The sequence below is a fragment of the Mchenga conophoros genome, linkage group LG3 (assembly GCF_057382185.1).
Source record: "Mchenga conophoros isolate Kocher_MC1m ecotype Shallow Benthic linkage group LG3, M_conophoros_male_GT1.1, whole genome shotgun sequence".
In the NCBI taxonomy this organism is placed as follows: Eukaryota; Metazoa; Chordata; class Actinopteri; order Cichliformes; family Cichlidae; genus Mchenga; species Mchenga conophoros.
The window spans coordinates 57,356,739-57,368,049 of NC_140528.1; the positions used below are offsets into that span (position 1 = coordinate 57,356,739).

Genomic DNA, 11,311 nt, shown 5'->3' on the forward strand with positions numbered 1-11,311 from the left:
ACCCTCAACATCGCAAAGACAAAGGAGTTGATAGTGGACTTCCGGAGGTGCAGAGAAGTACACACCCCCATCACCATCAACGGCGCTGCTGTGGAGAGAGTGAGCAGCTTCCACTTCCTTGGGGTACATCTGGCTGAGGATCTTACGTGGTCAGTACACACAAACAAAACAGTGAAGAAGGCGCAGCAGCGCCTCTTCTTTCTCAGGAGATTGAAAAGATTCGGCATGAGCCCCCGCATCCTCAGGACCTTCTATCGCTGTGCCATTGAGAGCATCCTCACTGGATGCATCACCACCTGGTACGGCAACAGCACCGCCTACAACTGCAAAGCTCTCCAGAGAGTAGTGCGGTGCTCTGAACGGATAATTGGAGGTGAGCTTCCCTCCCTCCAAGACATCTACAGGAAGCGCTGCCTGAGGAAAGCGGGGAGGATCATCAAGGACTCCAGTCACCCCAGCCATAAACTGTTCAGACTACTTCCATCAGAAAGGAGGATCTGCAGCATCCGGTCCCGTACCAGCAGACTGAGAGACAGCTTTTTCCATCAGGCCATCAGACTGCTGAACACGTCATAGACACCTCAGCTTCACTACTGGAACTTCAACATTATGCACTCCATACTGTACAGTAACGCCACTGTTTTGCACATGTCTCAACTCTGTATATTTTTATATATTTTATTTATTGTTTACTCTATTTAATTTGTAAAACATGTATACACACACACACACACACACACACACACACACACACACATGCAGAAAAACATATTTAGTATACACATCCAGAAATGCATATACTGTATGCATATATATATATGTTATACATATATTTATTAGTTTCAGATGTAGCCATTCTTGTATTTTGCTTGTTTACATTATTGTATTTTGCACAACTCTGTTGCTTGTGAAGCTCGCACACAAGAATTTCACTCACATGTACTGTACCAATGTACCTGCACATGTGATGTGACAATAAAAGTGATTTGATTTGATTTGATTTAGTACTGTGTGTAAAATGCCATCAAAAAGTCAATTAAGTTTTATTCTTTCTCACCTGTCTTTCTATCTCCTTTCACTTTTTAAAGGTTGCCATGTTAGAAAAAATATCTTGCCCTGCCATGCTGTTTATTGATGTGGCAAATGAATGGTTTATGAAAATATATCTAAATCTGTCATCAGTAATCAGTAATGATCATGTCTCACCTCTAGTCTTCTCTGTCTTAATTTCAGGTTTTCACCATGTGTTGTAGATGGTTCAGGAGGTTAACTCAACCAAGCAGTCTACTTTCGGGTACTGTTTAGAATACCAGAATAGGGAGGATGGTGTAGGTTTAAGTTTATTAGACTGATACTGTGAAATGCACTTCACACACGCACAGTTCTTTGTCGCCAGAGCGCAGACATAACGGCCCGTTATTAACGGGCTGGGGAAACGTGGAATAAAACACGAGGGGAAACAAGGCACAGGAACTCAGATCTATATGACTACAGATACACAGAGGGAGACACAGGAGCAAAGACACAGGAAATCTAACAACCAAAAAATAAACATAAAAACCTAGTGATTCAGACTAAACTTTAAAGTAACAAGGTGGACTCAAACCATAATACAAAAGGACAAAACACAAGAAACTGAAACCGCTGGGTCATAAGACCCAGGATCATGACACATGTCATATCTGTGGTCATCACAAGTGTTACAAACACAATAACGAATCAATAAAATGTGGCATGTCCTGATTTAATACATGGATGGCCTGACTGAGGGTAGAAGCTCCTCTTCAGCCTCTCTGTTCTTGCCCAGATGGTGGGGAACCTTCTGCAGATGGTGTAGAAACTGGACCGGTTTATTGCTGGGGTGGAAAGGGTCCTTTAGTATCTGAGCTGGGTTATCTTTTGGTGTAAATGTCCGGTAGGGAGGGGAGAGCAGCCCTGCAGCAGCGTTCTGCTGTACAGATCACTCTCTGAAGAGCTTTTTTGTCCTAGACACAGCTGTTCCCAAACCAGGATGCGACGTTCTGTGTGAGGATGCTCTCTACAGTGCCTGTATAGAAAGTCCTGAGGATCACTGGAGAGACCCTGAACTTCCTCAGTTGTCATAGGTGGTATAAGCACTGCCACAAATTCCTTTTTAACATTCAATAATTATTGTTAAACATGATTTTTTTCTAAGAATGTACAACTGATTTTATATTATTATGGGTGTACTGAACGCATCATTACAGTTTTCTTAAAATGCTTAAAAAGTGAAAGGAAGAAGTAAAAAATGATTGAGAAAAGAAATGATTGAGAAAGTTCATGAATGATTCATACAGTGCGACAGAAAACCTCACAGTATAAACCGTACAAAACTAATCTCACATTTTGATTAATAATACATGTGCAAACACTGGCATTCATTATGACTGATGCTACTGATTTCTAGTTCCTGTGCACAAAGAAATCTATCAGATTTTAATTCATATTTCATGTTTCCCCGTGACACCTGGCTTAAGATGATGGCATTTGATCAGTGAGTAAAGGAAAGAACAAGATGGGTTCACAAACCAATGAAGACGGTCTACTTTATCTCATTAAATGTAGCAGTGTTGTCAGCCCAAAAACTCTTCCAAATCCACAGTCCAGCATAGAGCGGCTTAGTGAATGTGGTCTGGACTCTGTGGAGGAGGGCCATGGTGTCAGAGACGCTGTAGAAAGAAAGAACACCTGCTCTGGGATCCACGTACACTCCTACTTTGGAGGACAGAGGGCCTGAGAGGGGAGTTGTGATTTTATTGTATCTGAATTTGTAGCAGTCACCGTAACACTCTAATGCCCAGGATTTATTGTTACTTCCAAAATCACTTTGATCCAGTTTATTTTTATTCTTGTACGTCACGGCTACTGAAAGGCCTTTCCCTTTCATCTCCACTTCCCAGTAACAAGGTCCAATCAGACTCTCCTTACTCAGGACCTGCTGGTAGTTGGAAAACCTGTCCCTTTTTTTATATCCAGGATAGATATTTGGATTATGAGCACTGTCTGATACGGTTCTGTTCTGATTAGACAGGAAGAGATTTTTGTGGACTGTATCTGGGTCGATCGTCAGTTGACATGAATGTTTTAAAAAGTCATCTCTGGTCTTAGGTTCAATTTGTGGCAATAAAACATCCACTGATCTCACTGTCAGAGTGATCTTCCTCCATTCCTCACTTAGAAATGCTTTGAGATTTTCTCTGGCTTCTAACATTGCTGTTTGCAGATCCTCAAAGTACTTAACTGGACACATTTTAAAGCTTGGTGAATCTGTATATTCACTGAGTTTTGACATCATGGAGTAACTTAGTAGAAATTCGGTGTGGTCCTCTGTGCCTGAAAGCTGCTTCAGCTCCTCTTCTTTCCTCCTCAGCTCAGTGATCTCTTGCTCCAGCTTCTTCTGAAGCTCCATGACTCGACTCTCTTCAGTTTCCTGCTGGGATTTGATCTGCTGCTTTAGATTTGAGCCTTTTTCTTTAATGTAACTCAACAGCTCATCGATGATGGCATCACTGTCTTCAATTGTTTTATCAGCAGACAGTTTGATCCCCTCCATCTCTTTCTCAAGCACTTCACCTTCCTCCATTCTGGTCTGAATTTTCTTCTGGACTTCCTGCAGATTCATCTTAAGGTCTTTCTCTTTGTCTGCCCTTTCAACTTCAACTGGAACTGTTACATGGCGTTTATGTTTGTCCAGGCAGCAGACATAACAGATACACTGCTGATCAGTAATGCAGAACATCTTCATCACCTCATTATGAGTTGAACAGATGTTCCCTTTCAGCCTGTTCGATGGTTTGACCAGCTTGTGTTTGTCAAAGGCAGAGGAGTCATAGTGAGGCTGGAGGTGTTGCTCACAGTAAGAAACCAAACATACCAGACAGGACTTCACTGCTTTCAGCTTCTCTTCAGTGCAGACATCACAGGAAACATCTTCAGGTCCAGCATAGCAGAGATCAGCTGAAGCAGCTTGGTGTCCAGATATCTTCAAGTCCTCTACTAACTCTGCTAACATGCTGTTTTTCTCCAGCTCAGGCCTCGATATGAAACTCTTTGTGCACTGAGGACAGCTGTAGGCTCCTTTTGGATCCTCATTATTCCATTGTCCTTTAATACAGCTCATACAGTAGTTGTGTCCACAGGGAATAGTCACCGGCTCCTTCAGTAGATCCCGACAGACTGAACAGTGGAATTTTACTGACTTGCTTCCTTGTTGTGCCATTCTGTGTGATGAGGTGAATGCCAAATAGTTTCACTGTGAAAAGAAGACAGATGTATCAGGTCATTCCAGAAAGGCATACGTCACACTCTTAATTATCCACCCACTATCTTCTGGTTATTCAAAGTTGGTCCACAGTGACATCAGGCTATTCCAGGTTTTCGGGTCCAACTGAGGGATCCCAAAGTATTCTCAGACCACACAAGACATATAATCTCTGCAGCAGGTTCTGGCTCTACTCCAGAAAGCCCTCAAAACCATACAGCATACTTTGCAAGTTTGAACAAACTGCCTTCCCACAGGTCTGCTTCATATTCTGGGATATGCAGAGTAAGCTACACAAACTACAGCAACTAGCTGTAAAATGAATATAAACTCTCATTGTTATTCACACATTAAAAACAGAACAGCTCATTTTTTGTTGCTCCTGCTAAACTCATTAACTGATTCAAACCAGAGTGTGAAAACACTGCCAGGCATTGAGAAAACCCAGAAAAACTCTTTACCTGATTCACTTTATATTTTGCAGGTGTTTTGTTGGGCACCTCAGTAAAAGCGCAGCACCAATTTTAGAATGAACAATTCTCATATTATTCTTATATTTTTTTCCTTAGTGTGAATACTACCCGCTCCATTCTCTATGGGGGCTGAGGTCACATGAATATTAAAAAAACAGAAAATTATGGGTTTGGTACATCACCCTGAGCTACGCCTAGTGAGACCCCCAACTCTCTGTGAATGGTACTCATGGCCATTGATCAGTGGTTGTTGATCAATGGTCATGAGAATTTGCATAATTATGATTAAGGAACTGACCTCCCAGCCCATTGTTCCTATAGTGGGCTGGTTTCAGTCATTATGCAAATGTACTGTTTATAAGATTTGGGGAAACCTGCAGTCAGCTGAGACTGAAGAAGTCACTTGGATGAGTGACGAAACGTTTCTCCCACAAAACGCTACGTCCAGATGAACAGAATCAACTTTTGGAGGTTTACTTTCCTGGATGATTGAGAATGCATCAAGATATTTGATTTCATGCAGAAATTAAAGCAGAGTGAAGTGATGAGTGATGGACTGCTTGTTGTAATTAAAACAAAACAAAACACACATTTCAAAGTAAAAAAGTAGTAGCTCTTCATGGGTCTCTGATGCCAATATTTATCAAGTTAAACATAATTAAAACATTAAAAGCTTTGCATTGTCACATGATGGCCTGTGGTGGAATAAAATCAATAATTTTCAGTCCACATAAAAAGAAGAGACCATTTTTTTCAGTTTGTATAATAAATAAATGTCTCAACCTTAATGTTTCTTCTAAGTGGTGTTTTACACATTTGCCACATAAGCAGGAAGTCAGGAAGGACACCAGTGTAAAAATCAGTTAAATGAAAAATGTGGACCGACCTGTTGTGGCCACTCCTGTGACAAAGGGAGCACGCAGAAGAAGCTATCATAGATCATCTACTTGTTGCATTGACAGAAGAATCATTGAGTGTCCAAAACATTGATTTATTTATGACCGGTTACAACTTTCATTATTATCATTATGTAATAATATCATATATTATTACAAATATTTAAAGAAAAACAAAAAATATGCTTAATAAGTCCTGTTAATCAAGTATTGCTGGCTGTTTGTCTCTGAAACAAAGGTTAGATCTGTACATTGGACCTGTGGATTAAACTTGTTTGAAATAAATAAACAACTACATAGAAGTATTTACTTACCAGAAATCATGCGTCCTGCTTTCTTCACAGGTCAGATGGGACTGACTGTGTCTGACAAATACATTCCTCGAGACTCCTCCTTTGAGACGCAGGAGTTGCCAGATTGGGCCCAGTGAAGGAAATGAACTTTAAACGCTGTTGTGTATGAGCAACAAGTATGGTACTGCATATGCAGCATTTAAACAGATTCAATACCAAAATTACACAAATAAAGATTACAAACCTGAATTTACACTAAACTGATTTCTTTTGTTTCTCATATTCAGAGTAGTTGGATATTTATGTCTTGATTCAGCAACCTGTCAAACTTAGTGGTTGATTTTTATTTTGTATGGCCAGGCTGAGAGGGCGGGCAACTGTCTTATTGGTGAGCCCATCAGAGGTGTCTAGAACCTGTAACATTAAACTATTAACCAGCGTTAGTCACCTGTTGTTATCGGTATAGGGTCAGAATAAATGGCCAAATATGGTGAAACCTGCTAATGTGCCATTTTAGAGATCAATCGTATTCTTACAACTGTTGTCATGGTACCTGTGCCTGCCCGGCCAGCCCAGTGTGGCTACAAATGTTTTTGTTATTGCTTTGTCTTTTCTTTCTCTCTCTCTCTCTCGCTCTGCCTGGGTGGAGCTGAGCTCCCGCCCTTGGGCCATGCACCTGCAGCTGATCACCTGTGATTCTGAATTTCTTTGCTGGCTCTTCTTAAGGCAGGGGGGCTGAGCTACTCGTCGCTGGAATATTGAGTAACTTTAGTTAGTAATACCCGACTCTGCAGAATTCAGTCGTTTCTCATGCTCGCTTCGGAGTAACCCTCGTTTCTGTGAGTAGTCCATGACCATGGACTACTGAGTGTGATTATGTGGAGGAGGAGCGGAGCGAGTGTGAAGGCTTTGTGCTTTCCAGACCCTGTGGACCCTCAAAACCCTGGTGTGTCCCCCCCCCCTCCCCCCGTGCATATAGTGCACCCGGTGTGGATAAATAAAGAACTGTTTAAATCCCATCTCTCAGTCTGTGCCTCAGTCCGCTCCATCCCCATGACAGCTGTCCTCTTTTTCAAAACAGTAACGTAATCAGTTTGGTTGTCTCACATTTAAATGGCCATCTTTTACTTAAATCCTCCACAAAGGATATCACCTAGCTGGTTATCTACGACTTCATCTCCCAGGGCTGCTTTAATCTAAAGCTGAGCAGGAGGCTTTACAGACGTGTGCAGGAGCACTCTGTCAGAGAGTTTCTCTTTCTTTTACTGGGAATACCATGAGACCGAATGTATGTTCTACTCTTAAATCTGCTTCAGAGGCTGTGAGATGCTTTTCTACGGCAATGAGGTGGTATGACTAACAGAATGACTGCTTTTGGAGTGAGCCAGGCCAGTAAGAACAGTCATATGCAACCAGGACCTACAGGAAGTGGTAAAGCCTGGAGAAAACCCACAGTCTGCTTTGAGCTGCTCTTGCTTCTGAAACAGATTAAACAAGCTCCAACATGCTAATTTGCATCTTTACCTGAGGAAGGACACGAGACATGTAGTTTACAAAGCAAATACTCTGACTTACCATGAGGTGGCAGCGCGGGCCCAATGGATCACCCACAAGCACACAATAAAGGACACAAAACATCTTATGAGGCTAAGTGGACTATATCTTTGGTTTTCCACATCAGACTTCTGAAAGTTCAGATGTGTAGCAAGATGGTTTTGGTTCATCCTCAGGGGAGAACTGCTGAGAAACCCCATTTGGTTTAGTGCTGTGAGAACCAAAGCGATAGATTATGGAGAAAACAAAGACCGTCTTGCTGTCCGGGAATTTAATTCCTTTGGGGGGGCTGAACACAGAAGTTCCTGGGTCTATTGCTTAAGACTGAAAAAAGGAAAACATGATACTTTCTAGGAAGAACTCTACATGCATCACATTGGGGTGACGAACTGTCTTTATTATTTTGTACTGCTTGACACTTCTGTTTGAATTCAAATCATCTGAATGTTAATGGGAATTATAAAGCCTGTCTTGTCGTATATATTTCAACAGTTTCAAAACCTAAGCTGGTATTTTGATGAAAAAAATGACATATAATCAGCTGTTTAAAAGGATACTTTAAAAGTACATTTTAAAAAAAACTAACTCAACATTTGTATTCAGTTTTTGTGTGGATAGAGAAAATCCTGCATTATACTCCAAGATGCTCACTATACGAAATCTACTGAATTATATAAATATTCAAGGTGTGAAAAGTTGTTGGAATAAAACTAAACTCATCTTTATTAGACAACTATGTCATATAGGTCATCACAAATGTTACAAACATGATAACGGGTCAATAACAGTGAACAAATTCAAAACTAATGACATCATGTAACAGCTGGACTGATACAATAAATACTGCAGACACTATTAAAAATAGTCAGCCTGATTAACCTACTGCCCTCACTAGTTCATTTTTAACAATCAATAATTATTGTTAAACATTATTTTTTAAGAATGTACAACTGATTTTATATTATTATGGGTGTACTGAACGCATCATTACAGTTATTTTCTTAAAATGCAAAAGATGTAAAAGGAAGAAAAATGATTGAGAAAGTTCATGAATGATTCATACAGTGAGACAGAAAACCTCACAGCAACAGTATAAACCGTACAAAATAATTCTCACATTTTGATTAATGATACATGTGCAGACACTGGCACTCATCATACCTAGCTGCTACTGAGTTCATGTTCCTGCACAAAGAAATCTATCAGATTTTAATCAATATTTCATGTTTCCCCGTGACACCTGGCTTAAGATGATGGCATTTGATCAGTGAGTAAAGGAAAGAACAAGATGGGTTCACAAACCAATGAAGACGGTCTACTTTATCTCATTAAATGTAGCAGTGTTGTCAGCCCAATAACTCTTCCAAATCCACAGTCCAGCATAGAGCGGCTTAGTGAATGTGGTCTGGACTCTGTGGAGGAGGGCCATGGTGTCAGAGACGCTGTAGAAAGAAAGAACACCTGCTCTGGGATCCACGTACACTCCTACTTTGGAGGACAGAGGGCCTGAGATGGAAGTTGTGATTTTATTGTGTCTGAATTTGTAGCAGTCACCGTAACACTCTAATGCCCAGGAATTATTATTGCTTCCAAATTCACTTTGATCCAGGTTATTTTTATTCTTGTACGTCACGGCTACTGAAAGGCCTTTCCCTTTCATCTCCACCTCCCAGTAACAAGGTCCAATCAGACTCTCCTTACTCAGGACCTGCTGCTTGTTGGAAAACCTGTCCTTTCTTTGAAAAGAAAAGTCATTAGTTGGATGTTGAACAGTGTTTGACACAGATTTGTTCTGATTAGACAGAAATATTTTAGGGTGCACTGTATCTGAATCCATTGTCAGTTGGTACGAATGTTTTAAAAACTCATCTCTGGTCTTAGGCTTGCTTTGTGGCAATAAAACATCCACTGATCTCACTGTCAGAGTGATCTTCCTCCATTCTTCAGCGAGAAAAGCTTTGATTTTATCTCTGACTTCTAACACTGCTGTTTGCAGATCCTCAAAGTACTTAACTGGACACATTTTGAAGCTTGGTGAGTCTGTATAATCGTTGAGTTTGAAAGGCAGGGAGTAGCTGAGTAGAAACTCTGTGTTGTCCTCTGTGTGTAAAAGCTGCTTCAGCTCCTCGTCCATCTTCTTCAGCTCAGTGATCTCCTGCCCCAGCTTCTTCTGAAGCATTACAACTCGACTCTCTTCCTCTTTCTGCTGGAGTTGTATCTGCTGCTTTAGACTTTTTCCCTTTTCTTTAATGTAACTCACCAGCTCATTGATGATGGTCTCACTGTCCTTCATTGCTTCATCAGACGACACTTTAATCCCCTCTACCTCTTTATCAAGCACTTTCACTTCCTCCTGTCTTCTCTGAATCCTCTGCTGGATTTTTTGCAGAATCAGCTTGAGATCTTTCTGCCTGTGTTTCCTTTCTTCTTCAACTTGAACCGTGTTATGGTGATTATGTTCATTCACACAGCAGACATAACAGATACACTTTTGATCAGTACGGCAGAAAATCTTCATCACCTCATTATGAGTTGAACAGATGTTCCCTTTCAGCCAGTTGGATGGTTTGACCAGCTTGTGTTTGTCAAAGGCAGAGGAGTCATAGTGAGGCTGGAGGTGTTGCTCACAGTAAGAAACCAAACATACCAGACAGGACTTCACTGCTTTCAGCTTCTCTTCAGTGCAGACATCACAGGAAACATCTTCAGGTCCAGCATAGCAGAGATCAGCTGAAGCAGGTCGGATTGCAGGTGTCTTCAAGTCCTCTACTAACTCTGCTAACATGCTGTTTTTCACCAGCTCAGGCCTCGGTGCAAAGACTTTTCTGCACTGAGGACAGCTGTAGGCTCCTTTTGGTTCCTCTTTATCCCAGTGTCTTTTAATGCAGCTCATACAGTAGTTGTGTCCACAGGGAATAGTCACCGGCTTCTTCAGTAGATCCAGACAGACTGAACAGCAGAGTTTTTCCTGATCCATTGTCTGTCCTGTGTGAATGTCCCGTGTGAATCTTTGTATGTGAAGGTTAATGTCAACCAGTTTTAATGTGGAGGGAAAAGTGGTGTGTATCGGATTACACTCTGTTTCAGGAAATCACGAGGGAAGTCACACTTGACAGTAGGGTGTTTCAGTAGACAAATGTCATTCAGTGGAATTATTTCACAGTTCCCTTTTCCCCCCTTACTTGATTATGTATTTCTGTGTTTTTTTCATTGTCCATGCTTTTATTTTGCATTTCTTTCAGTAAGCTTTACTTCTCTCAATTACCCACTCCTGGTTGAATCCACTATACTGGTGTTATGTATAACCAATTAGGACTAAGCATTGCTCAGGTGGGACCAATGGCATGTGTGGGGGTGGGACAGATGGTCTGTTGACAGAGAGAAGAGCAGGTAAAACAAGATAGGGCAACAAAGAGCCAATCAAGTTCAAAGTTCAGAAGTAATGTGATTTCTTTTTACAGTTTTCCAACTTTCTAATTTTGGTATTGTTTGATACCAAGTAAATACAGGGCCAGTAACACCGTTACCAAGTACTGATACTGACACTTTTAAGAAGTGAGTCACATGACAACAACAAAACACAGTAGAGCACAGGAGGAGCAAGCTGTGCATGTAAGTTGGGAGAACAGTAATGTTTGCAGAGACATGCAAAGACATGTCTGCTTACTGATGAAATGGGAGGAATGTACAGAGCATAGGAGAGAGAATCTAAAACTGAAGTATCAGTACCCACACTAGTATGGTATCAATATGACTGATATTTAGATTGGTCCACCTATTACTAAATTCTGGTAATCAAGAAGTTATTGAGTG

At 41.0% G+C, this 11,311-nt stretch overlaps 2 protein-coding genes across 2 annotated transcripts; both read right to left on the reverse strand.

The window, feature by feature from the left end:
• Window positions 1-834: 834 nt before the first annotated feature.
• Window positions 835-5,995, reverse strand: LOC146579711 (tripartite motif-containing protein 16-like). The gene is made up of 2 exons (XM_085269526.1): window positions 5,966-5,995; window positions 835-4,273 (listed from the first exon to the last, which is right to left on the reverse strand). Exon 2 carries the CDS (start codon window positions 4,238-4,240, stop codon window positions 2,564-2,566), a length of 1,677 nt encoding a protein of 558 aa, XP_085125652.1. The 5' UTR covers window positions 4,241-4,273; window positions 5,966-5,995; the 3' UTR covers window positions 835-2,563.
• Window positions 5,996-7,956: 1,961 nt separating this feature from the next.
• LOC146579712 (tripartite motif-containing protein 16-like) lies at window positions 7,957-10,521 on the reverse strand. Its single transcript, XM_085269527.1, has one exon. The coding sequence runs from the start codon at window positions 10,473-10,475 to the stop codon at window positions 8,814-8,816; it is 1,662 nt and encodes a 553-aa protein (XP_085125653.1). The 5' UTR covers window positions 10,476-10,521; the 3' UTR covers window positions 7,957-8,813.
• Between the last annotated feature and the right edge of the window lie 790 nt (window positions 10,522-11,311).